The 27,347-nt window shown below is 37.5% G+C and overlaps 1 protein-coding gene across 2 annotated transcripts in view; it reads right to left on the bottom strand.

The window, feature by feature from the left end:
- atg7 (ATG7 autophagy related 7 homolog (S. cerevisiae)) overlaps positions 1 to 24,839 on the bottom strand; it is a 96,840-nt gene extending 72,001 nt beyond the window's left edge. The window contains exons 1-11 of one of the 2 annotated variants that reach the window (XM_061727408.1): positions 24,474 to 24,839; positions 22,134 to 22,345; positions 21,944 to 21,998; positions 17,296 to 17,413; positions 17,073 to 17,150; positions 16,840 to 16,956; positions 16,041 to 16,187; positions 15,676 to 15,764; positions 10,722 to 10,843; positions 9,588 to 9,678; positions 9,330 to 9,474 (exon numbers count right to left, since the gene is read on the bottom strand). In XM_061727408.1, the coding sequence (XP_061583392.1) occupies positions 9,330 to 9,474; positions 9,588 to 9,678; positions 10,722 to 10,843; positions 15,676 to 15,764; positions 16,041 to 16,187; positions 16,840 to 16,956; positions 17,073 to 17,150; positions 17,296 to 17,413; positions 21,944 to 21,998; positions 22,134 to 22,305 (1,134 nt within the window). In that variant the 5' untranslated portion in view covers positions 22,306 to 22,345; positions 24,474 to 24,839. Of the gene's footprint in view, positions 1 to 9,329; positions 9,475 to 9,587; positions 9,679 to 10,721; positions 10,844 to 15,675; positions 15,765 to 16,040; positions 16,188 to 16,839; positions 16,957 to 17,072; positions 17,151 to 17,295; positions 17,414 to 21,943; positions 21,999 to 22,133; positions 22,346 to 24,217; positions 24,433 to 24,473 lie in introns of those variants that run through there. The other variant, XM_061727409.1, reaches the window with a different exon arrangement.
- Positions 24,840 to 27,347: the final 2,508 nt, after the last annotated feature.

Here is a 27,347-nt window from a genome sequence, read left to right on the forward strand (position 1 = left end):
GTAGATTCTACATAAATCACCACATTTTTAAAAACTTACTCCAGATTCATGACCACAGTGTAACATTCAAAATGATGGATACACACCGGACACATAAATGTATATTTATGAATGTCAATTGCTTCTAGGCTGGAAGCATGCTGCTGTTGATCATTAATTAGCATGGATTCCCACTGAGGGATCACCACTTAAGAGTGGTAGAGGTGAATCCTCAACTTGCATATCTACCTGTAGACATGCAGTGTGAGTGTCTCCTCACTGTTTTCTCTTCTACTCAAACTCTATCAATGAAATTATTTATGTTTTATTAACCTGCATGTTTTATAGACTTTGTATTAATTGGACTAATTTGGAATGATTTGAACTGTATTGTTGAAGTGCCTTGGAATGACATTTGTTTTGATTTGGTGCTATATAAATAAAGCTGACGTCACTTCTTTCCTTGCCAGTAAAGCTACTGTCACACAGTCCCTAAAAAAACAAAGAAAAGCATCATTTTCTTTTTTTTGACCCATTACTTTGAGGTCCTTCACCATTATGCTTCAACATTAACATTGACCTTAGCAGGAGGATCTGCTGGTACAGATTCTTAGTCACGTCATGAATCACAAGTCTGGTTACACAAAATAAAACAAGAAAGATGTCCAGTTGACTTCTATTAGAGCATTTTAAAGATATCAATCTCAATGACTTGTGATATATCAACAAATACTTCAGTGTATGGAGACAGAGGGGCTCATTAATGAAATCTTTGTAAATCTACAGTAAGTAGATTCTACATAAATCACCACATTTTTAAAAACTTACTCCAGATTCATGACCACAGTGTAACATTCAAAATGATGGATACACACCAGACACATAAATGTATATTTATGAATGTCAATTGCTTCTAGGCTGGAAGCATGCTGCGGTTGATCATTAATTAGCATGGATTCCCACTGAGGGATCACCACTTAAAGCTGCGGGTATGCTTCTGCGTCACACACACGCAGAGCACACGGCGCACCCGTGACGTCGTCACGAATCCTTCGGACTTCTCCGTCTCTCCATTTGGTCGCGGTGCAGTACCCCCCGCGGCCACTAGTTAGCGATCTTTTTCTGAATGGTTTATCCGACTTTTTCCGGTCACAGTAAATCAAAGAGATAAGGACAACTATTGTGCAAAAAACAAAAACAAAAAAAATCACATATAAACGAAGAAAAGTACGGAAGCCGAGAACGGCCATGCCCCTTTTTTATTTTTGCACTGTTTTTTTCTTTTTTTTGCACTGTTATCTCGTGATAACGAATTAATTATTTCGTTATCTCGATATAACAAAAATCGTTTTGTCGTGATAACGAATTAATTTAATTCATTATCTCGACATAACAAAAATCGTTTTGTCGTGATAACGAATTAATTCGTCATAACAGAAGACGTATTTGTCGTATAGTCGAGCACCGAGTGCTCGATCAAATACACCACAGGATCCAGTCCTGCTCTGGTTCGGATCATCCTCAGCTCAGCCTGACGAGCTGCCACGACTTCCACCGACTGCGTCAGCTCAGGTAAAGTAACGTTTATTTAGCCTCATGTAATGTGTATGTAACGTAATTCCTTTAATCGTGCTTTGATATGTGTCGTGTTTATTATTATTATGGTTTGTGTGGCACATAGCATTAGTGATGGGCAGCAGCTACAAGTGTAGCATAGTTGTTAAACTAACGTTACATTTCTCAGTGGCCGCAGAGTCGCTGTTTTCTCAATCAATGATCTTTTCAGTAGCTCTTTCATTGATGGAGTTGTGAGAGCTGCTGTTAGGTTGAACTGGTCACATCTTGTTCAGGCTACTGTTGCTTGTAATATTACGACTTAACTCTCATAATTTTACGACTTTATTCTCATAATATTACGACTTTATTCTCATAATATTACGACCAAGGTGGTGTGATTTGGGGACAAAATGTACCCCCCCCCCCACCTAAAGTATTTTCACCATTACATCGTAATTATTAACAAGTAATAACAACCAAAATACACAGTCCGTGTTCATTCTGCTTGTGTGTGATTTTGATACCGGGAGCGAGTCGCGCCCACAGAAAGCAGTTTTATTTTGAAAACCAACCGTATTTTCTTGTATTCCAAAAGTCCGACTTCCGGTCCGCCAAAATAAAAGATACAGTCAATCAAATGAATGAAAAAATTAAAAGAATCCAGAGAAGCATATCTTCATATTTTACAGGATCACAATAGGCCTACTGCCTACGTTATGTAGCTTAAGTGTAAGGTTTACACAAGAAACAAGTTTTCATATAGCCTACACTGTTGGACTGCTGTTGTGTGGTAATTTTTCTGAATAGAAATATTTCTCAAAATTATCCCCCCCTCTGGTTTTTTCACAAATCGCACCCTGATTACGACTTTATTCTCATAATATTACGACTTTATTCTCGTAATATTACGACTTTATTCTCGCAACATTAGGCTATGACTTTATTTTCGTAATTTTACGACTTTATTCTCCTAATTTCCTAATTCTCCTATTTTAATGCAAAATAAACATGACTTGACATGTTGATTAACTAATCAGAAGAACAATAACAACCCTTTTGTGTAATGAAGGGACATCAGTCAAGAGTTGACAAACTTTGTTGCAGCTGCTAACAAGTATGACTACATTTATTGTTGAATCCTACAGATCATGGACCAGTTTCTCTCTGCCTTGAGAGAAAGGGGTGTTCCTGAGGAGAACCTCAGAAGAATGGCAGAAGACAAGGTGAAGTACATAATCTAAGTCAATATTCAAAGGCATTGCCTGCACATCATTCCAACAAAGAACTATTTTGGTCCAATTTGGTAGCTGTAAGTCAGTATAATCAAATATGATCCATTTTGTCATCAATAATGGCATAATACCTGTATTTACCTGCACAAGATGGACATAAAATGATTTATATGAGTTAATACTGGTCATATAGTATTAACTTGCTGTTAAAAACAAATAAAAACAGTTACGACCAGTGTAAGAGGTTTTGTGATCTGTAATTTAATTGGTTTCAAGCTGGTTGAACTGGTGGCTCATTTGGTGTCCAGCTTAAACCAGCTAATGTCATTCTGGGTGTAGTGGAGAAACTGATAGTACAGTTCAGACTGGGCACTTGTTCAGGGTTTATCACAAGGCTCATGCCGGGGTGTCGGCCAGAACATCACTTGAGGCCACAATTCAGAGTATGTGAGGAAATTAAAAGTTTAGAGGTTGATATGCTTTCAGTTTACTTTCCTTTAAAGCAGCACACAGACAGTTGGAGCTTACACTGAGTGTGGATTTCTACAAAAATATTAACAAAAAAATATCATTAAACACTCACAATTACAACAGAAGTGAATAGAATGATGTTTTCTCACTCAATAAACAGAAACTCAAAACACTCATTACTCAAATATATGTAGCCGTGTAGTGCATTAATTCAGATATAATTTTCCACTGATGTGAGATAGTTCTCAAAGCTGGCCTAAGTGTTACTTGTTTTCATTCGAGTGTAACATTGTTGTGAAATAAAAAAAGTGAAGCAGATTTAGACACTAGCATGTTGTTGCTGATTTTGGTCACAAGGTGGCAATATTGACTTATATCCAAGTATAACATTTGATATTTTTCTTCCAAAGGTTTAGTTCCTTCAGTGTTTTTTAAATAGAAAGGTTCTTGATATAGAGGTTGGTAGAGCCAAAAATTGTACTCAAGTAAAAGTATTGGGTGATTTTCACCCGACGTTAGTGGTTGAGAGTATACAACTTTCGGGTGGATTTTACCCGACGTTAGTGTTTGTGTATTATATCAGATGATGTTATTACCATACTTATTGCCCCATATCATGCACAGCTATTTCCTGTCACAGGCTTGGTGACTCTGGGAGACAAAAGGGAAATCCCACAGGTGATGAAAGAAAGAAAAAATTGCACACCAGGCTCCAATGCTTTTCTTTTCACCAAAGAACTAACTTTGGTGTCCTTCCTCCCTGAAACAGTTTCAAAAATGAAGCCTGTCCTGCTCCTGCCATCCATGCACAAACAACCAAGCATAGGACCCACTCCCAAGCCCTAAACGATTCCCCAATTTTTCACCAATTTTACAGCTTTTTTATAGGGTCGCCCCATGATACCTTTTTTTCATTTTTTGTGACATTGTATAAGGAAACATGAAAGAAAAGTACCTCAATGTATTGTTGTACTTTGATATATTTTGATGAGAAGTATTTTTTATGTGGTATATTATATCGGGTAAAATATACCCGACGTTAGTGATGGTGTTTCATGAAATGACATTGGTGTTCTAGGGTTAATATTGTTAGCAATATTGTTTTAAAGTAACAATACTCTTACTTGAGTCCAATTTTTGGCTACTCTACCCACCTCTGGATACGGGGGAGAAAAGTGCCAAGAGAAATGTGTTCTCTAGAGTCAAATATTATAGGTAGAACTCCATTTCTCTGAGAGCCCTTTTAGAACCTTCTTTTTTGAGTGTGATGGATACTATAGGTGAATAATGACATTATATCTGCTTTTGTGTTTTAGATCGATCAAGACATTGTACAGCTTCTTACAGAAGAGAAACTCTCCAACTACATTCCAAGATATGGAGACCGTGTCTTTGCGAAGAATTGGAAGCAGTTATCCTCAACTAAAAGTAAAGGAGATACAGAGCAAAAAAAACAAACATTAATAAATAGAATAAGAGAAAAGATGAGACTGCCATCCAGCTCATCAGCCACAGCATCCGGCAGCTTGTTCTAATAAAGCAAAATATCCCTTTAAGAGAAGTGGAATATGTTAGCCAATATGTGTTTCATTTTTATACCAGTTTTTATACTGATTTTGTTTTTTTAAATTTGATTTAGACTAGTGCAGTGCCCCACTAATAGGACCCTGTACTTTCCTGGGTCCAACCTCATGTTTTTTAAATGAAAGCACTGGCTTATGGGTTTGAAATGTTTGCAATTAAAATGTTTAATAAATTAAAAGGTTTTAACTGTTTGTAATATTCACTGTCTTTTTTTTCACAGTGTAAAGGTGTCAACAAAGATTTTGGTAGTCAGTTAGTCAGTTGTAATGCTTTATTGCTGAATTAGTCATTTCCTGGAAGACATCTCTGATAAATATGATATTTAATGGGATACTTTTGCATTATTGCATGTGGAAAAGTCAAACTTTACAGACTTGTCGATGGAATAAACTAATCAGTTAGTCGACCAATTCTATGTCTACTAGTTGACTAAGAATTTCTTTAATCAAGGACAGCACTACGCTAAAGTGATTTTCAACATTTTTCAACATTTGCATAGCATGGACCCAGCATTTATTACATATTAGCGACACAGAACCCAATTTGATGTAAACTTGTCTCTTGGACCCACATCTGAGAATAATTTGGGCTGACACAACAATGAAAACAAAATACACAAGACTAACAACAACAAAAAACAACAACCTGGCCCATTACACAGAAATCACATTATCTTGGTAAAACATTTCAACACAGCATGATGCTATCATTGTCATTATTAGAACGATGGACAGCATCTGTCTATCCTTTTTTAAACCTAAAGACATCAATGATGAGGCTCTGGCAGGAGTGCCCTCATTAAAGGCCTTAGGTCTTTGTAAAGTCTTATACCCTCTGCAGCACTAGGAGACTGTGCTAATGTTATGTTGTTCTCTTCCATAACCACCAAACAGAGCTCATGGAGGTCATGGTCGCAGGGAATGTCTGTTTTCCACAGACAGATGTCCTCTTGGAGAACAATATCCACTCTTTCATATGCTAGTGGATGCAAATAATTTTGTGCATGATAGAGCTCAGGTACATTGTACATCAGACATGGTTTTCCATGATACAAAGCAAGTCCGTTTCCACCTGGTCGAATGCGATGCTTGTCCCACATTGTCACAATGGTGTCCAGCTCGTTCTGCAACACAAAAACATGAAGATTTCAATACATATGATGAGTTCTTTTGAAAATGAGTACATAGCACCATCATTGGGAAATGCAGGATTCAATATGATTTTTTTATGCTATGGTGGAGTTATCAGCAGAATAGTTACAGTGCTCCAGTTTCCTAGATTGAGCCATAGTCTAGTCTATATCAAAACCATGGGAAGCTCCACTTCAGCAGTGTTACATCATTTCTGTGGATTAAATGCTGTAGTGTCAAAAATATAACCCATGTAGGTCTGTTATGTTAACCCACTATTAAACTCTATGTTACCATAGTGTAGTTAGTTATATGTTAAAATAACAATAATGAAAGCATATGTTTCTGTCAGGGATCTTCTAGCCCATTGTTAATAGAGAAGCAGAGCAGGATCCCTGCTATATTTAGAAATAAAATTATGTTGCATTTTAAGAGTGGCCTTTAATAATAAGTGCCAGGATATCAGGATTATTCAGTGAACATTTAGGTGGTTGGTAGGCAATAAATCAAGACAGTCAAACATTTACAAGATTTCAATTGATAATGATAAGAGATGTCACCCTGCCTATGTACTGTATTAGAGACCCACAAAGACCAAAGCCAGATTCATAACTGATGAATACACATAAACAGTAAAAAACACAAATAAACTGATTGATTTATCCTCTACTTGTGAAACAGCTTGTGTAAAGGACCAAATTGAGTCATAATTTACTTCATTGATATATTTTTTCTTTATGATAATATTTAAATGTGCCAGATAAAAATAAATAAACAAAATTAATATTTTTTTAATTATTTCTCGATATCAGTTTAATAGAAAACATGGGAGCTGCAATCAGCAATGTCAGATCTTGTTTCATCTTCTGTCGCATTTTTTCTCTGGATTTTTGGTTGTGATCCTGTAAAATATGAAGATATGCTTCTCTGGATTCTTTTAATTTTTTCATTCATTTGACTGACTGTATCTTTTATTTTGGCGGACCGGAAGTCGGACTTTTGGAATACAAGAAAATACGGTTGGTTTTCAAAATAAAACTGCTTTCTGTGGGCGCGACTCGCTCCCGGTATCAAAATCACACACAATCAGAATGAACACGGACTGTGTATTTTGGTTGTTATTACTTGTTAATAATTACGATGTAATGGTGAAAATACTTTAGGTGGGGGGGGGGGGGGGGGGTACATTTTGTCCCCACCGAGGATAAAAATAATTCAGCAGAGGGTAGGACGTGTAAACCAGAGAGGGGGGGGGGGGGGGGGGGGGCGCCATCTCCACCGGCAAATCACACCACCCTGGTCGTAATATTATGAGAATAAAGTCGTAATATTATGAGAATAAAGTCGTAAAATTATGAGAGTTAAGTCGTAATATTACAAGCAACAGTAGCCTGAACAAGATGTGACCAGTTCAACCTAACAGCAGCTCTCACAACTCCATCAATGAAAGAGCTACTGAAAAGATCATTGATTGAGAAAACAGCGACTCTGCGGCCACTGAGAAATGTAACGTTAGTTTAACAACTATGCTACACTTGTAGCTGCTGCCCATCACTAATGCTATGTGCCACACAAACCATAATAATAATAAACACGACACATATCAAAGCACGATTAAAGGAATTACGTTACATACACATTACATGAGGCTAAATAAACGTTACTTTACCTGAGCTGACGCAGTCGGTGGAAGTCGTGGCAGCTCGTCAGGCTGAGCTGAGGATGATCCGAACCAGAGCAGGACTGGATCCTGTGGTGTATTTGATCGAGCACTCGGTGCTCGACTATACGACAAATACGTCTTCTGTTATGACGAATTAATTCGTTATCACGACAAAACGATTTTTGTTATGTCGAGATAATGAATTAAATTAATTCGTTATCACGACAAAACGATTTTTGTTATATCGAGATAACGAAATAATTAATTCGTTATCACGAGATAACAGTGCAAAAAAAAGAAAAAAACAGTGCAAAAATAAAAAAGGGGCATGGCCGTTCTCGGCTTCCGTAGAAAAGAGCCCTGGAAGTTCACTACTGATTCAAACCGGAAACCGGAAATGCTTCGCTTTCAAACGAACCAATCACAGCCCTCTCGGTCTGCGTGTGGTCGGCGTCTCCTCGACGCGTAGTTACAATTTTCAGGAGGTGCACGTCAGTGACGGCGCATGTGACGGCGTGTCCTCTGCGTGTACAAAAACCACACGCCGTAGACACGCCGTCGTTTTGACGCAGAACCATAATTCAGCCTTAAGAGTAGTAGAGGTGAATCCTCAACTTGCATATCTACCTGTAGACATGCAGTGTGAGTGTCTCCTCACTCTTTTCTCTTCTACTCAAACTCTATCAATGAAATTATTTATGTTTTATTAACCTGCGTGTTTTATAGACTTTGTATTAATTGGACTAATTTGGAATGATTTGAACTGTATTGTTGAAGTGCCTTGGAATGACATTTGTTTTGATTTGGTGCTATATAAATAAAGCTGACGTAACTTCTTTCCTTGCCAGTAAAGCTACTGTCACACAGTAAAGCTACTGTCACACAGTAGCTTTACTTTTCTTTGTTCTGCTTTAGTTAAAATTACTTCTATCAACACATCTGACATTTTGTGTCCTCTTTTACCTGCTACTCCTGACCTATGCAAACCATTCCATCACTTAAAGGTGTTATATTTCTAATTAACTCTCATGTTCAAAATGCATGTTTTCAAGATATGCACTTTGTGAAAATAAGCTTTATGCATGGTCAGAGGTACACTGAAAAAAACAGCCCCTCTAGAAACATGACTAATATAAACTAGTCTGGGTAAAATTATAAAAAATTACAACAGACAACTGTTTTATTATATGCTTGTGCCTTGTCCTGATAGTAAAAATGACTATCAGTGCCATATCTTTTGAATCCTAAAAACAGTTGACACGTATCAGTCAGGTTTCTCCTTTAATAGACTGGATGTTGTACATACTCCCTTACCACAGACAATGTATTATGACATTTTTGTCAATAATATTAAGATGAGCCTATATTTGTGGGAGGAGTCAGGAAAAGCAAAAAGATTTTAAACGTGTTTGTTCAGTTTTTTTTGTTTTTTTTTCACTATTGAATTTCAGAAATGGATCTCACTTGTAAAAGAAAAGAATAGTTTTATACAGTGTGCAAACCCCCTTCCCCCAACACTTTCCCCTACAGTACGTGCGTCCAAAGAACACTGCTGCTAGCAGTCACATACGTTTATAGAGAATATAGTCAAGACATTACCCAATATATTATATTTCGTTAGCCTCATAGCATAATTGCCTAAGTTGTATTTTTGAATGCCTTAGAATTAGGCAATTATGCTATGAGCCTAACCATTTGTTTTTCCAAACTTACCATGAGAGTCCGGGCCACATTACAGCCCAGCGTCCCGGCACCCAGAAGAAGACACTTGGTGTTGATCACTTTGTCCAGGTCCAACGAGGGAACAAGCCTCCATCTCATCAGCTTCAGATTCAGGTCCACTGATGACTCTGCAAGCCTGCAGGCAGTGAATTGAGATAATCAAAATGGCACAGTTCGAACGCCCACGGCAACAGAACCTCCCAGTCACCAACTCCGTTTACATGAACATATTTTGATGATGTTTTTTACCTTTTAGGGTCCATGCATTCACTCAGGTTGACCATTCTGGGTCCCATGGCCCCCTTTGGGTTCTTTTCCCAACCTACACTTTTAGGGCACACTATGAAAAATAAATAAAATGTAGGATAAGAAGTATAGATTAATATTGTAAAATAAGATTTCTCCACAACAAAGTGACACACATATAAACCTTTTTCAGACCAATGAAGTCCCACGGGTGCACCTTTTTAATTTTTAACCTATCTATAATGTATAATTATGTACATAAAAAGAAAGAGATAAGATTACATACACAGAATGAGAATTACTTTAGAAACTGACCAAAAAGATCTGCAAATGATGCATCTTTGGTATTATCATAGAATATTTTTCCCTTTCTTTTTCCCTCCAGCACTCTCACAAAGGTTTGATGCCACACAAGACACAGCTAAAGCAATTCGTTTTTTTTAACTCACTATTCAGCAGTGGCTGTGTGATGCATACATGCATGTGTGTGCTGCAGGGCAATTTCAACAAGGGCAATTTCAAGTATGAATTGCAGTTTAACATAATAGAATCTCAATTTTCACTGTGTGGATATTAATTTTGAAAATCATTGCATCCATATATTTCCCTCATCTTTTCAGGATTTAGAGGACGACGCGTCCATCTTAAAATTTACACCATGGTGGATTGGTTAATCCCTTTCAAAACACTACCAAATCTGTCAAAGTAAACATAACAGCTGCATCTATTTTTATTTCATGAATACATCCTCTTTGAGTTAATTAAAAGCCATGATTTACTCATGGAGAAGACTTGAAAAAAACCAACAAAAACCTTCACAGATCACAGAACCACCGTCTATCTCATCCTGCTATTACCATTTAAATTGCCTTCATCATTTATACGCCAGACAAAGAAATAACGGATACTCTGAGAGATTAGTGGAGCTTGAAAAGGATGCATATCGTCTCAGTGGAAAGTGAGCCAAGGCAGTGGGATCACATCAATAAAAATATATGACAACTTCACACAAGCGCGGCAACACCCATTCAAGTGAAAAAGTGCAAGAGTATGGACTTGCTGGCCCACATCGGCACACAAATACATGTTGCATAGTGTATTGTGCACATCTTAACTCATAGAGAAAAAACAGATTACCTGAGTTGTTGGGAAGTTCAGGTAGTTTGACCTGGAAGATGACGCTGTGCTGAATGGCACGGCTTCCCTGCAGAGTTCTGTCCCTAAAACAGAGCACTTCCACTGCATCCAGCTGAGAGCCCCTGATGCAACCACATACATGCACATGAAGGAAATGTTTACACACACATAAAATACATGCTGTCAAGTGCAGACTGAAAAAGGTTAATCAAAATCTAACACAGTGAAAGAAAAATACATCTTGATAAGAAGGAACAAATATTAGTAAACCCTCACAAGAGCATCACATATCCATGTGTGTTATGTTTTGCAAGCTAACTGCTTTCTAATTCCATCGTCACTTATTCAGTGCATCCAGTATCGGCAGCTTGGCGGTAGAGGGACAGTGGAGACGAGCACAACACAAATGAGGTCTGTATTAGAAAACAGTTCCCTACAACCGCAAAGCATAAAGGCTAAAACTCTATTTGGTGCTGATAAACTTGATCTGTCACAGATGCCTCAAAGGGAGTTTCCTTTGTAATTTAGACAAAAGCTGCGTCCGAAATCCCATACTTCCACCCTAATGAGTATGCAAAAACAGTATGTGAGATTTTTTAGTGCGTCCGTAAAATTAGTACATACTCACTAGTTTGCGCTATCCATACTCATTCTGGAGAAATGTATTAGTGTGGATTGATGGACACTAGCTAAGCAGAAACTTCCCACAATGCAATGCAGCAGTGTCTGGTTGCTAAGTGCTGCACAGATATGTATGTGTCATAAGTATAATATTAAGTAGAATAATATTATTATATAATATTCATATTATAATATTCGTATATAATAATATTATATAATGTCATCGGCCAGGATAAACGGGCTGTTACTGCTGCTGTGACCCTCCCAACGGCAGGAAGTGCCGTGTGGCTCTGAGTAGTACGTCCGAATTAATGCATACCACTGATATTTACTCAAAAGTGTGCCGAACTTAAGTATACTTTTTGAGTATATACTGTTTAGTATGGCATTTCGGATGCACCGAAAGTCTTTCAGAAGTACAAGAGCTGGTGCCAAGAAAAAGCAATCTCTGTGTAACACAAAAAAGAAAAGGTGATGGTACAGTATTATAAAAGAACCCAACAGTTATTTTTTCACTAAAACATAATTAAGTGTATTTTGGAGAAATGTGTTGTTGCATGGTTCTTATCTATAATTTACCTTTTCTTTTTTCCTTTCTATTCTTTTGCTATTGACTGATTTGTTTTGGTGATTTTGTATTGAGGGGAGGGTTTTTTATAAGCCCTTCGGGCTTCTTTTCCTCTCCTGCACAAATTATTTGTCCTTGTATGATAAAAAAAAATTATTGTGTTATCACTGTGCAAATAAAATAAATAAAAAAATAAAAAAGAAATACACATAATACACAAACAGCATAACAGTTACCAGGTCTAGTGTTGGGTTTGGTCTGAAATAAGATGCTGCTTTGTGAAACCTGTATTTACACATGACTGACATTCATTAATAAATTTAGCACAAAAATTAAGGGCATTTTTGTTTAGTAGCTTATTTCTTTGTTGTAACAATTCTTCTTGAGACATCTTATACTGTTGGAAAGCCTGTTTATTTCTCTTTTAAAAAATGGTACCACATTTGTGAGGAACATGCATTTGTGGGATGAGCAGCAGAGCTGAGTATGTGGGCGAGGCCAATTAAAAGTTTCCCAAATCTTCTCTACCAATGGCAAAAAACCTCGACTCTTGATTGGTGGATTGGATTATTGAAGTTTGGAGAAACAACAAAGGCTGTGACTACAAGCTGCAGTGGGCTGGCATCCCATTTTTCAACCAGCATTTGTCACAAGTCAGCCAACATGGTTTTGTTGGTCACTGTGGCACGAACAGCACGCCCAAGCTGATCCCATAAGTGTTCAGTGGGGTTGAGCTCAGGACTGCTGGTGAGCTATTCCATCCTCTTCACTCCCTAATTCGGGAGATAGTCTCCGATAAACTTCATTCGAGCATTGTCACCTTGAAGGATAGAGTTTGGTCCCAGACTGTGGAGATATGAGATTGCCAATGGTTGCAGGATCTCATCTAAGTATCTTTCTGCATTTAGACTGCCTCCAATAATGACCAGCTTCGTTTTTCCAGTGAAGGAGATGCTGCCCCACACCATCACACCACCTCCCCTAAAAGATGTTACGGTGCAGCAATCAGAATAGTGTTCTCCACGTCTTCTCTACAGTCTGACCCTATGATCCATCTGCAGCAGGCAGAATCTGGACTCATGGCTGAACTTAACGTTCCCACACAGGTTCAGGTTTCATGCATGTGTTGCTGATACCAACAGCAAAATAAGCTATTTGATATTGGCAAAGAAGATTTGGCAAAGTTTTCATGGGCACAACCCACACTAAGCTCTACCGCACATCCCACAAATGCATGTTCCTCACAAATGTGTTACCTTTTAAAAGGGAAACAAACAAACAGGTTTTGCAACAGAATAACATTTATTGCCAAGAAGCATTATTACAACAAGGAAATAATCCATCAAACCAAAATGTCCTTACCTTTTGTGGTAAATTTATAAAAAATGTAGATGTCCAGCCATCTGACTAACGTTGAAATATGTTTTAATTGATTTCTCAAGGAAAAAGTCTGATAAATGCAAAAGTAATTTCTCCTGTATGACCTCACTTGTAACCAAAGAAAATTCTTATTCTGCAGTTGAGCAGTGCTCACATGACAAGCCTTTTGAGCACTCCTACAAAGAGTGTGGGTAGGACTTCACAATTAAATGTTTCTCAGTGGTCTTCACAATGCTACTGTGGAGTCAACGAGACAGAAACAGAGCTATGTTTAAGAAAAAGAAGAAGGGGGAAAAAGAGCAAGTTTCGAAGAAGGGATGTCAATCATTCCACCACTGAGGGTCTGGGACGTTGCAGGTAAGCCATGTGTGACCACTGACTGTCTGGATGAATTAATTCACTACCTCCACCTGCGCCACAGATTTCACATCACAAAGGCAGGCAGCCCAGTGTTTTGGTGGTCAACTCTATTGCCTCCCAGCAAGACAGTTTCTGGTTAAATCCTGGCAGGGATTTGTAAGAAACTGGGTGGCCTCTTACTATGAACTTATTATCAATTTTCTGCAAGTGACTCATGCTTTCATTATGAAAATGGCACCTACTCTCCACCTTTCTTTTCTTATCTGCCATTTCCACAGACGCACACACAGCTGGCAGCAGACTTCAGCCCAGCAGTCAGCTCACTTAAGTGACAGCCAGCTGCACTAATTACAAGTCCATCAGTGGGATGAGACGAAGAAGATAATCACATTAGCGATATCTTTTGTGGAGGAGGGACTAAAGCAGAAAAAAATTGATTTTAACCAGTTTTTTTGTACATTGACGTCAAAGCCTTTTTTCCCCCTAATCCAAAATTATTAGCAGAGACAATTGGGCAATTGAGTTTTTGTGATTGAGCTAGAGTTAAACTGAAGGGAAATATGTTATTCTTATCAAAAAAGCAGGAAAAGCAGTTATACGGCAGATTTCAACGATAAGACGGAGAAACATTTATCATATCATTATTATTATATATTTGAAAATATTCTCATTGGTATTCTACATTAGTTCTAAGATTTTATGTATCAAATATATATATATATATATATATATATATATATATATATATATATATATATATAAAATTAAATCAAATAATTGTATCTGTTTTTTTTTTGTCTCTTTTTATCCATTTAGCCTGTACAGCTCTTTGTAGCATGATAAAACAACATCAACTGACCAGAAATTTGACTTAAATAGTAAAAACTTCCCAAGTATGGCTTGTGTGGAGGGTGTACCCTAAAAAAGGCATATTTCTCTAAAAAGAACATGTTTTACATTTGCAAAGTTGCATCTCAAACAAACCACAAGACGCTTGGAAAAATGTCCTTTAAACAGGCGAGACCAAACTGGAGATATCTGGCACACTGCACAAATTTGGAAAGAAAAATAACAAACAAAAAACAAACATAAACACTGTAAAGAACAATGGGCCTAAACAGCTCAACGAATAGAAATGAAAGACTTAAAATATCTATTGTAAAACAATAACTTGCTGCTGATACAACAAAGACAAAGTTGTTGCCACTAAAAATGTTCGACATCATGAGATCTGCTTGGTTACCTAAACAGGTCATACTGTCTTTTGTGTTATCTCACATGTATTAGTTCACACAATAGGCCCTCTGGTGTCTAAGGACAGCAGCCTTTGTTTGTGTCTAACAAAAACTGTCACGTAATTATTTTAAAGCAGCACAACAATCCAGACCTGAAAGTTCATATGCAAGAGTGTTGATGTAACAGTATGTTAAAGATCAATGGATGGATAAAATTAGCTTTCCTTGACAATACACGTGTTCCCTACAAACAAAGATGACCAAACAAACACTAGAAATCTCTGACTTTTAGTATGATGACATACTGTTAGTAAATTATGTAAAAACTGGCCTCCTTTATGGGAGAACAGTGCACTTTTAAACACAAAAAGTATTGTTTCTTAAAATATGTGCTTCTATTTATAAGAATTAGTGGACTGAATCCATAAAACTCATTTTCACTCCACTCTCACGACATATCTGAGTTAACGGCACAAAAATATTTCCTTTTTTCAGTAAGAGGGTGAAAAAGAGGCTTTGAGTTTAGATTGTACCCATAACAACATAAAATGTGTGCAATAACACCACATCAAAGTTATTCATATTGTTAAGCAAAGATTTCCTGTTTTTCTCTGATTAAATAAAGAACTCAGCTGAATGTGGAGAAACGTCCAAGTGAGTTCGCCAGACACCACGGGATTCTGAAAATCATGTGTTTCATGGCGACCAACCATACAAGTAATCGGAGGAAATTCCTCATCAAACACACACACACACGCACAAACATACAATATACAAAGGTGTGGTTTACCACTGGTTCGCCAAGAGCAACAAGAGGTTTCTAAGAGGCCATCCTGGATGTTGAGACAGAGGACAGGGATCGTAGACACCCACAGTCACCTACAGAAACCAGACAAAACTTAGTTGCACTATTAAAAGGAATAATCCATGAAAACTATAATAATAATAATAACAATAATAATAATAATAATAATAATAATAATAATCGCATTTGAATTTAAGACCGACCCAACCATTTTGAAGCACAATCAGTAAATGTTCCATCTACAGGATTTTGACATACTGTATGTTTAAATCAGTGTCTTATCAATGTTGCTGCAGCGTTTCAAACAATTCCAATAAAACATTTGTATTAAATGATCTCGAAGTACTTGCCTTCTTTGTGTCGGTGAAAAACATCTCCCAATCACTGAGTGGAGCCATATGAACAGAGTCCTCTGAGTATTTTATTAGGAAGTAAGGAACTGCAGTGGTCCCGCTTTTGATGCACAGGCCATCATAGGCCTCCTGCAGGGCAGCGATCTGGAAAGAACTGATTCTTCAGCAAGATTCGTAGTAATAAACACAAACAATATGGTTTTCCTAAACATTTCTACAACCAATTCAGAGAATATGTTTCAGTCAAAGTGTATATGTAGCAAATTATGGAAATATGTCATCCTGTTGGGAAATAACAAAAGAAGTGCTTTCCCTATATATTCATATTTGCAAAAGAATAGGGCAGCCCCTTCAGATATAGATGGACATTTACATTTCAATATGTATATAAACTCACAAGTTAGGACTTTTAAGACATATTTCTTTTGTATTTATTTATTGATAATCCCCGCCCCCACCCCCCAAGAAGGATTTCATCATATAAAAAATCCCCATTCTCAGAGTTCTTTGTGAGTCACAAACATTTAAGTGTTTTCCAGAAGGTTAGGAATTGGAAAATATAATTCAGAATCCCTACAAACCTGTACATACATTAAATACCACATTTATTTCATGGGAACTTGAAGATAGCATATTGTCAAAAAGATTTATTTAAACAATGAATCTACATCTAATGAAATTATGCATAAAAAGATAATATTTTTGAAGCAAAAGAAGTGACATTTTGTAGAATAATGTCAAAGTGGACACTAAATGTTAATTCCATGCGTCGTATAAAAACATTTAAGAAGCCAACCTGTTTTTCTGAGAAAACTTGCTCGAGGACAGACGGCTGTCGAACAATCTTGATGCCCTCCGGGAAACAAAGCGCAGGGAAGCAGAACCAGTAGTAGAAATGGTACTTCTTCAAGTCCTATAAATATATGACCAGAGGGGTTTATTAGTTGGGACATGCAGGCAAAAAATAACAACACATAAACTCATTAACACATGGAAATAAGAAATGTAAATGATACTATTTATACATACAGCAAAGGTCAGCAGAATGAATCTGCAGAGCACAGATGGGTCCTTCAGTGCAGCCCCAGACTGTATGGCATCCCATATCTGCATCACAAAGTAAAATCAGAAGAAAAAAATTGTGATGTGATCGTCTGATTTTCAATTATCTTACTGACAGATATTCTCCACCAAGTGAGAGTACATGGACAAACAGTTGTCTCTTTGAAAATGTGTTATGGAGGTTCTTCACCTCTTTGGCTTCCTTCTCCAACAGAGCCTTCTTGTCAGCAGTCTTAAAGGCATCAAGTGTGTTGGTGTTATACAGCGTTCCAAGAGCTGGACAGCAACGAGCCGGTGTTGGACCATCACTTAAATATAACAATATATAGATAGATCAATGAATGAACAAGGGTTAGGGTTGGTACACTATTATAATTGGAAATACCAACTATCACAAAATGTTGGATATTTTAGCTGTTTATCCAAGAAACAGCTTTATAAATCAATAAGTGTACACTCACATCCATTGCAGTTTTAAGCAGATATGTTTGTTACAATACATTTTGTTAATATGAAAACAGCAAAATATGAAAACGTTCATTATTTTTCCATATATTAAATACGCCATCTTGGTGACAAGAGGACAATATCTAATAAAGAGTTGGAAATAGATAAGTAAGCATACCCATAGCTCCAGTTAAAATACTATTTTATTTCAAAGTTGGAGGATGTTTAAGCTTTGGTGTTTAAATGTCTCTCCCCCTCCTCCTCCCTGTGTCGTGATGGGTTATCTGTGAGCTCTACTTATAATGACAAGGAAAATATTTTTCATTCATTTAATGTATTAGCTTCCTTCAGTAGCTACAGAAATTCCTCTCCCCACCTTCAATCCTTTATGAGCCTTATACACAAATATAAATATTCTTGTTATGTTATCATTTCTGTCCTGGGCAATAAAACTTAATTTGGAGAAGCTGCATCCAGTTTTTATTCATGACACATATGTTAAAATATCAGTTTCAATTTCATTTGAAGGAATACATGATTATTTTTGGGAAGCGTCATGTAGCTAAATGCTACATTGTCTTGAACTCTTTTTGCACCCTTTCAACATTATCAAGGTTTGACAAAAGCGCCTCCCATCTCTCATTCACCCTTCACAAACACTCTCACACTACAGCACTTTAGCAATTCTTTATCGAGCAGCACTTTGACTTCTACACTTATACCCAATGAGCAAAGCGGGGCTCAGTGTCCTGCCCGGGGCGCTAGGGATTATTCCGCTAACGTTCAGGTTAGAAGACATCAGGCTGAGTCCACTGGGTAGCTCTCACCGTCTCCCGTCCCCACCATCATCAAACACCACTCAAAGTGACTTTGGACTCCTATTGCAGTCCTCTCTCACAACAGTTGCGTATGCTTCACTATGTCACACATCGATACTTGCAGAGTGAGCTCACAGATCTACAGTGGGCATCGTGGCAGAGTGAACTACGGGATCACTCACACTAGCCAAGTTGGTGTGTGACGTGCGCAGATAAAGCCCATCTCCTGATTTTCCCACTGGCCTGCACTCACATTACTCCCATCTCAAACTGCCACCAGAACATGCATCATCATTTTATGACATTAAAGGCCCATTTGATTAATTTAAGCACAGACGGCCTCAGACAACTCTGTGGGAGTTAACACAATCGAGAGCAGCACAGAAAATATAAAAATATCCCCACTGACTTCATGACTTTTTTGAGTTATGCTAATCAGAAAGATGCCTCTTACATTCTAGAATATTTGCATGAATCCACTAAGCCTCTGAATGGTTGTCATAAAAAAACAAAAAAAACTGTCACATCTAGACATCATACACCCTCCAAATACCAAACCAAAGCATGGTTCAACCAGTGCAAGAGACCAGGAATCGTGTGGTGCTTAAGCACGGGATGGAGCATTCACGATATCCAAAGAAACCAGATCTTTGGAGTCAGTGGTGTTTGGGTACAGTACAGATTGCCTAGTGTAATTGCACACTAAAACACTGAAAGAAAGCACTTGGAACTTGAATTTCGCTTTTGAATAAATTTGCCTCACCATTGAATCCACTCACGTGTAGAGTGGTGTGAAAGGTTTGCTCCTTAAAGGTGGCTGCTTTGTTTCAATTTCAGTTTAATCCTTTTATCTTACTACAGAAGTTTGGTTAGCCTTTTGTGTACAAAATGCATTCAAAAGTATCAAAAGGCTAGATAAGCATTTTGAATGTGTGTGGATAGGATACAGTTCCAATTTCACTGAGAAATTCGGTAGCGTCTATAAACAGATTTGGTGATTAGTATCAATGAATTATGATGATAAAATGCCACCGAATGTCCGAAAGAACTGACAGTGAATGCTTTTTGAAAAACCTGAACGAGAAAGGTGGATTTCCTGGCCCCCTGAGACCGCTACCAAATACATGAGCAAAGAGAGGATGCCTCCCCCACTTCACATGAATCCATTTAAAAAGCCTGGCATGACTGCTGAGGGGCTCAGCTGGTGCTGGTCTGGGGGTGGAAGTTAGACACGGAGAGTTGAGATGGAGGGGGAATCCACCAGCAGGTATGGGCTAAGCAGCTGGAACACAAGCGCTTGTACCGCCATTTCGGGAAGCAAATTGATTCATGCAACTCTGTATTAAAGCCTAATATGTCCGTTTCACACTACACTACAAATGTGTGAACAGTCTTGTCACACGGAAAGGTAGAGGGTAAAATGTCCGAATCATTTGACAGTTTGTACTAGAATCAAGTGAAGATTGTGCTGGTGAGTGTTGTTCATGCTGAGCCAAAGTTTAATTCAGGATAACAGATGTATATGCATATCATTTGCATTTGCCTACCCCGTACTATACATACCCAGATGTCTTTATAGATCTTGCAAACAAGAAACATGCTTCAGGCATGGTACATAATGTTATTTAATTTTAAAGGGGACCTATTATGGCATCTAATACCTATTTTAAACATGCCTTGAATGTCTTAAAAACAAGCTTTTGATTGTTTTTGCTAAATAAATTAGAAATTCAGCCTCTGAGCCATGTCTGCAGCCTCCCATTCTCTAACCTCATTATCTATGCGGCAATTCTGAGTGGGTGGGGAGGCTATGATAATGACGCACTGTGCTGATTGGCTGCCTGAATCACGCGATACACCGCTATGAAAAAATGGCGGAAGCTCCGGCCAGCGGAGTTAGTTGTGGGCGTGGTTTCACGCATCGGAGGCCAACATATCGCATTTTGGTTACGTAACGAAAGGGAGCAGAATCTGAACGGCTCGTAGAAGCCACATCACACTGGATGGCTCATCCGGGCGGCTGTACAGACACTGCAGAATTTGGTTGCTTTCCTCCTTCTCTGAGTTGGCAGGCTGAGGGGAGACCACTTTATATATGTTAAAGCAAGAGAAAACGTGTTTTTCATAATAGGTCCCCTTTAAGTTTAAATATACAATGACAGTGTCTGATTCCTCCATGTTCAAACTTCAGATTTTTCTCTACTGAATGCATCACGATCTTTGGGTAAAAACCCTCCTGTCAACAAATCAGCATGACCAAAGTCAACTTGAGCTCTCAGTTTGTACATTTATCAGTTTATGTGTGTTTGATGTGTGCGACTAAGCACTAATCTTAACTGTAACTGTGGAAGGCAAGTCAACTCATTTAATATATTCCAGGATTCCAAATTAATTAATGCTCAATAATGAAAGTTATTATTATCTTGGTATTACTCTTTAGAGGCCAAAACAGGCATTTTTCCAACTTACACTGTTTTCTGCATTTTCCCCTGTCACCAGATCCAGAAATGTTCCCTTTGGTCTCCCCCTTCTCTACTAATGTATTCACTATTTTTCCTCTTTGCATGTCCAAACCATCTCAATCTAGCCTCCCTTACTTACTCTTGCTGATATCCAAGCTTGGCTTTTCCCCTGATAGGAACATCATACAAACTTTAGCTCTTCTCCCTTCAGCTCTGCTTCCTGTGTCTTGGTCTTTGCTACAATCTCCAAGCCATAGATCACATATAACTACAGACACTCTCCTCTTCAATTCATGTCCACACTCCCCATTGCTCTGCTCAGTTGACCCCAAGTATTTAGACTTCTGCATCTTCTTCACTTCTACTCCTTGCATCTTCACTGCACTGCCTGCTTCATTTTTATTTACATACACATATTTTGTCTTGCTCCAACTGGAGTCCATTCATTTTCTCTCCAGCACTTATCTCCTTCTCCACTTTAACCAGCTCCCTACTCTCATTACAGATCACAATGTCATCCAGAAGCATTTTAGTCCATGGAAACACCTGTCTGACCTTGACGCAGTCCCACTGCCACCTGAAACCTTCCTGTTTGTCCTACTAGGCACCACACTGTTGTCTTGCTGCCCTCAAACCTGTCCTGTACTCCAACATACTTTTCTACCAAAACAAACCTCCTTGTGTAATACCACAACTCCTGCCTCTGCACTTTTGTACCCGTTCTCTAAATCTACAAAGACACAGCAATTCCTTCTGACCTTCCCTGCCCTTCTCCATCAGCATTCACAAAGCAAACAGTTCTGTAATGCTTTCTCTTGCAATGAAACCATGCTGCTGCTCACAAATCACACTCTTTCCAAGATCTTTATTATGTGGCTCATCCACTTTATGCTTCTGTATATGCTACCAAATTTTGTACACATCATTCAAAAAGGATTAAAAAAAATAAACTAAGAACAGTAATTAAAATTGAATGTTTTCTTTTAAATTCAGAACAATACTTGCTATGTTTTTTTCAGTGAAATAATAGCTATGCCATATTATTATGTTTGAAAGTACCACAAAAGCTTTGTGGTACTTTATCACTTTGTGTTCACTGCATCGTACTTACACATCAAATGCACTGAACTCCAGGGTCAGACGAGTGGGTAAACCGACTGGGTCTCCTGTTGGGTATAATTGTGGATAAAACACTTTAATGAAACATATCCATAGATTAAGGTCAACATGTGTTAACAAAGTGTTGATACTGCACTCAGCAGTGATCCTTTTAATTGAGACCATTTGACCACAATTCTCACCATTATAGTAATATCCTTTAATACATTTAGGGCTTTCATCCAGTCTGTAGTCATTGAGCTTCCTCTGAGTGAGCTGATGCCAGAAGCCGGCCTCCAGAGCACTGCTGAACGGTGCAAACTGTAGCTTCTGGTCTGGAGCCGATGACGCTGCTTCACTGATGTCAGATGCCATCACAACTTCACTAATGAGCTCCACAGCAAAATTCTACAAACTGTGAGATGAAGCAGCAGTAGGTTACAGAACACGTATGAGTTATAACACAACATAACAGTTACATTCACATTTATATATTGTAGCTATTACGGTTAATATATTTTTTGCCGCCTTAGCTTTATGTGCTTCTCTTTCACATCTGTGCCTTCTTTTTCACTCATTCAAATCCATCATCACTATAGTTGGCAGATCTACCAACAGAAGGACCCTACAAGCCCACTGAGAGCAGCTTGGGATTGATTGTTTGAAAGAAAAAAAGAAAAAAACAACAACACTTCAACATGGGAAGTCAAACCCTGCAATCAGTGAGTGATCCTGAGCTATTCCCGCCTATATAACAACACTTTACCTGCTGAGTTCATGACCTGCGATAAGCCTGCTTGATATACAGCCTCTCAAGGGAAACATTAAAGAGATACACATAATAACATAGATTTTAGGCTCTACAAATTACTGTCACTTGAAAAGATCTATATTGAACATCATTACATAAGTCTGTCAAACACATAATGGACCATCGCTAGATCTGAGCATGAGTATCTTCATTATTAGGTTCAAATAAAGTAAATATCAGTTTTGGACATTCGTTAAAAGTCCTTTATAGCATAAAAATATGCTGGAGTGAAGATGCTGAGCCAAAGCTGTTTTTGATATTGATTCCATCAATAGACCAATTATTTGTCAACGAAAACAGTTTCTTCCACTGTCAGAGAAAATGGGTCTGCTTCGAATTCCTGCAAAGAGTTTTGGTTTCAAAAACCGCATTCAAATATGATGTTATAATATTTGAGAAAAAACATACATGATGTAAATGGTTTAGAAAACTCTGGTTAATTTTAGTCATGAAGTAGAGTATTCAACTTTAAATTAATCTGAAAATATTAACTTCTTCAAGTGAATTATTATTATAATTTCCTACATTGTGCGTTTTTCTTTATGAAGATATGCATCTTGACAGGCTTGTTTCTAAGACAAATCTAGATTTTAAGACCTGACCTGTTGTTGGTATGTTATTTTACCTTCTCTTTCCTATTTGGGTTTATTGGGATAAAGACTAAGCATCTTTTTTGATGGAGCTTTTAAGAAATATCGTGTCCACATAACAATAATAGTAAGAATAATAAATTGTATTGATGTCACACTTTTCTGGACACTTAAAGCACTTGGACCACTGTTTCCTAACCCTGGTTCTAGAGCACCCCTGTCCTGCCTGTTTTAGAAGTTTCCATGTGTTAACACACCTGATTCTAATTAATGGGTATCATCAGCTTGTCATCAAGGCCTGTACAAGGCTGTGAATGACACAGTCATTTGTATCAGGGGTGTTGAAGCAGGGAAACATCTAAAACATGCAGGACAGGGGTGTGGACAGCACCTTCAGAGGTTATAATATTATATATAATATTTCTTCAGAACCAAAAAATACAACTGCTTTAAAAAGTAAAAAAATCCCCTTTTCTACCATTTTAGACTGCATCTTAAAGAATTTACCTCAATCCACATGTACAAAACAAAAAAACAAATAAATAAATCAAAAACACCACTAACAAAACGGTTTAAAATCTGGCAAAAACTCGAACAGCAAATACATCTGCCCACAGCAGACCTGTGGACAGATGGAAACAGTGGACACCAAACCTTGCTTTAAAATGTAGGTGAACAGTAATTGTGATTTAATGATTAATGCAAACAAAAAACGAGTTAAAGAGTTTACAAGACAATTGCAAATATAAATTGGTGGATAAGTTATTTTTGCTATTTCAACGAATCTTGACAGCTGCATTGAATTTATTTGAGTAGTTCAGCTGTTATATAAATAGGAACAATGCACAAATTAAACAAAAAAAAAGCTTATCGTGGTAATTTTTACCTCATGAATTTGCGAGTGCCATTAAATGTCAGTTGTACAAATGGCAGGATTAGTTTTCATATGCAGATCTTTCAGTAAAGACATAAAGAAAGCAACATCAGCATTCCTAACAGCCTGGACGCGTCTTAAAATCCATGACATTCGGCAAGAAAATAAACGTCAATATAACGAGTGCAAAAAACAAACCAGACAACTAAGATTACAACAGACAAACACGTATTTATAAACCAAAGTGAAGCAGTCTTTGTACACTTACCTCAACAGTGACTTCCTGGTGACGCTGTCACGTGATTTAGGGGTTTGTCAATAAAGCGGTGCACTATGGGTAATTAGCCCGTCACTTTTAGCCGCTTAGCTCCTGACAAGAGCAGCGTCTATCTTTTATGGTGCAAGCACCATTGAATAAAACACAAAGAACCAAAACAAAAACAAGAATAGGCAAACGATGAAGCAGGAGAAAACTGACAAAAATTTGTATGCGCCGTTTCTCTTCATTTCGAATAGACCAGGGGTTCAGGAAAAAGGAGAACTCTTCAAGTCACTGACATATGTACTGGCTTATTATGACCTTTATTATTTGTTTCTGCGGATTAAATCGTAGAAGAATCAAATGGGCAAAAGATCAATAGGCCTATTCTGTAAATTTAAGACATAAGGCCTATACATTTATTCCCCCCACCGATTAGATACCTGAAAGCCGGTAATGCACTCCTTGTTAATGCTACAGTGACTGTTAGGGACCGTCTACAAAGTAGAGATGAAAGGAAAAAACGCCCAATCGTGAAACGGAACTTACAACTTTCTTATATTTTACTTTTAACTCTTTTATATTGTTCATTGACCTCACCAAAATATTTTTGGGTGCTAAATCTCTTTGAGATTTGAGAAAGAAAAAAAGAAAAGAAACACTAATACCAATAATTTATACCTAATTGTTGCCTAAAAAATAACAATACAGTTACAGTAGATTGAAATTAAAACTGTTTGTGACAAATAATGAGAACTACTTTTTAAAATATGGAAGCTCCACATTTTTGCCAGCTACATGTTTCTGAAATCTGTAATAAATTAGAAATAGAAATCATTTCTAGTAGGCCTAGTTGGTAAAGTTGTGGATGATAAGCATGGCGATAACACCCAGCAATTTACTAATCAGCCAGATCATAATAATAATGATAATTATAATACATTTTATTTAAAAGCACCTTTCAAGGTACTCAAAGAGCCTTTACAGTTAAACGAGAACATAATAAAATAGGCTAGATAAAAACAGAGAGAACAATATAAAAATAAAATAAATAAGAGATTATACCATCCAGATCAGTGTTTCTTTACAGATGTTCTGTGAGTGCGTTAAAGTGTCCACCAATGCTTGTCAAAGCAAACAAGTAGTCTTAAGTGAACATAATCAATAAATAATTTAAGCTACTACCAATAAAGAGATGCAACATATTATATTAATCAATGAGTAAGCCATATGAATATGGGCCTTCACAGAAAAATAACTTTTAAATTAGTGATATAACATTCAATCACTAATGACTTTGAGCTTTTGAGTGTTTTGTTCAAAACAATATTCCGAATGTATTCCAACAAAAAGCAAACAATATATACGAAACCTGCCTATCTTAGTTGTAGCATCAATATATATATATATATATATATATATATATATATATATATATATATATATATATATATATATATATATACACTGTATATATATGTATATATATTAAAAATGAACTTGGGTGTATTTCAGAGCCTTAAATAAAAACTAATTTGGACTTCTTGTTCTTTCTTGGTTCCTGAAGATGTTTCACATTCCATCCAGAAGGCTTTCATCGATTCACACAGACTGATGGGGAGTTGGGCCAAAGCAAGGTGGACAAAAGACTCATAAAACTCACAAGAGGGATGGGAGGTTCAATGGTTTACATATGAATCCAAATTTGTATGAGCATGAAAGTCCCCACCAGTGATTTTAAATTGATAAAACCTTCTGTATGAAAGGTGAAACATCTTCAAATTCCCCACCTTATGTCAATTTACATTCTTATCAAACGTGTCCAAACATAGTCCTTTCAAGTGTGGCTACTGAAAAAACACCCAAAACAAGTACTACCAGAGCTGAAAGAAGGAGAGCTCTGATGGGACCCACGATCATTTGGCTTGTGGCCACCAGGATGACTGTTGGTCCCAGCACCTCTCAGATTCACCTGTAGTCATAGGAGTTGTGATGATGATCTTAAGTAGAACCACAGTCTCGGAGAAGGTGTCCTGAAGATTATTCTCCCTGAAGAGCTGGTACAGAACCATAGCACCACTGCAGTTCTTGAACTCATGATTACTGTATGAGAGCCAGTTCAGTTTTCAACTTGTTCTTGTTCAGTAGAGGATGAACCTCCGCGGTGGTGTTCAGTGCAGCTTCAGGGAACTGGCTGTTGTACTGCTGGAATCTATCTGCTTGTACAGTAGCAGTGTAGCACTGATCAGATGCTTGGTGAAGGAGAACCAGTCTTGTACACGGCCTAAGATGGTGTCACAAACCTAAACATGAATGCATCAGTTTAATAGAATATGGAAATGGGTATAAGCCAGCTTTACAATACAGGTATATTTGATCTAATATCCATCCATCCATACATCCATTTTCTATACCCGTTTTATCCTTTTGCAGGTTCAAGGGGGTCTGCTGGAGTCTATCCCAGCTCATTCCAGGTGAGAGGCAGGGGAACAACCTGGACAGGTCGCCAGTCTATCGCAGGGCCACATATACAGACAGACAGACATATGATCTAATATATAAAAACAAATTATTTTATGTGTTCATTTAATTTAAGGGAAAATGCAAATTAACAGGGCACATCTATAAAAGTAGACTATTATATTATACATTGTCTATTGTAAGGTATGTTCCCCGCTTTTCTGCACCATACACTACTACGATTAAAACACTATAAAAGACCAACACTACACATTTAGTTTCTAACTCTAAATAATTAAGTTTCTATCTCAACTCTAGCTTGGGCCCCGAGGAGGAAACAGGTGACCAATCAGTAGCTTTAAACAACATAGATGAGCGTAAAAAGCTTTTCTCACTAACTATATACTAATAATCTACATATAT

The sequence above is a fragment of the Cololabis saira genome, chromosome 8, assembly GCF_033807715.1.
Source record: "Cololabis saira isolate AMF1-May2022 chromosome 8, fColSai1.1, whole genome shotgun sequence".
In the NCBI taxonomy this organism is placed as follows: Eukaryota; Metazoa; Chordata; class Actinopteri; order Beloniformes; family Belonidae; genus Cololabis; species Cololabis saira.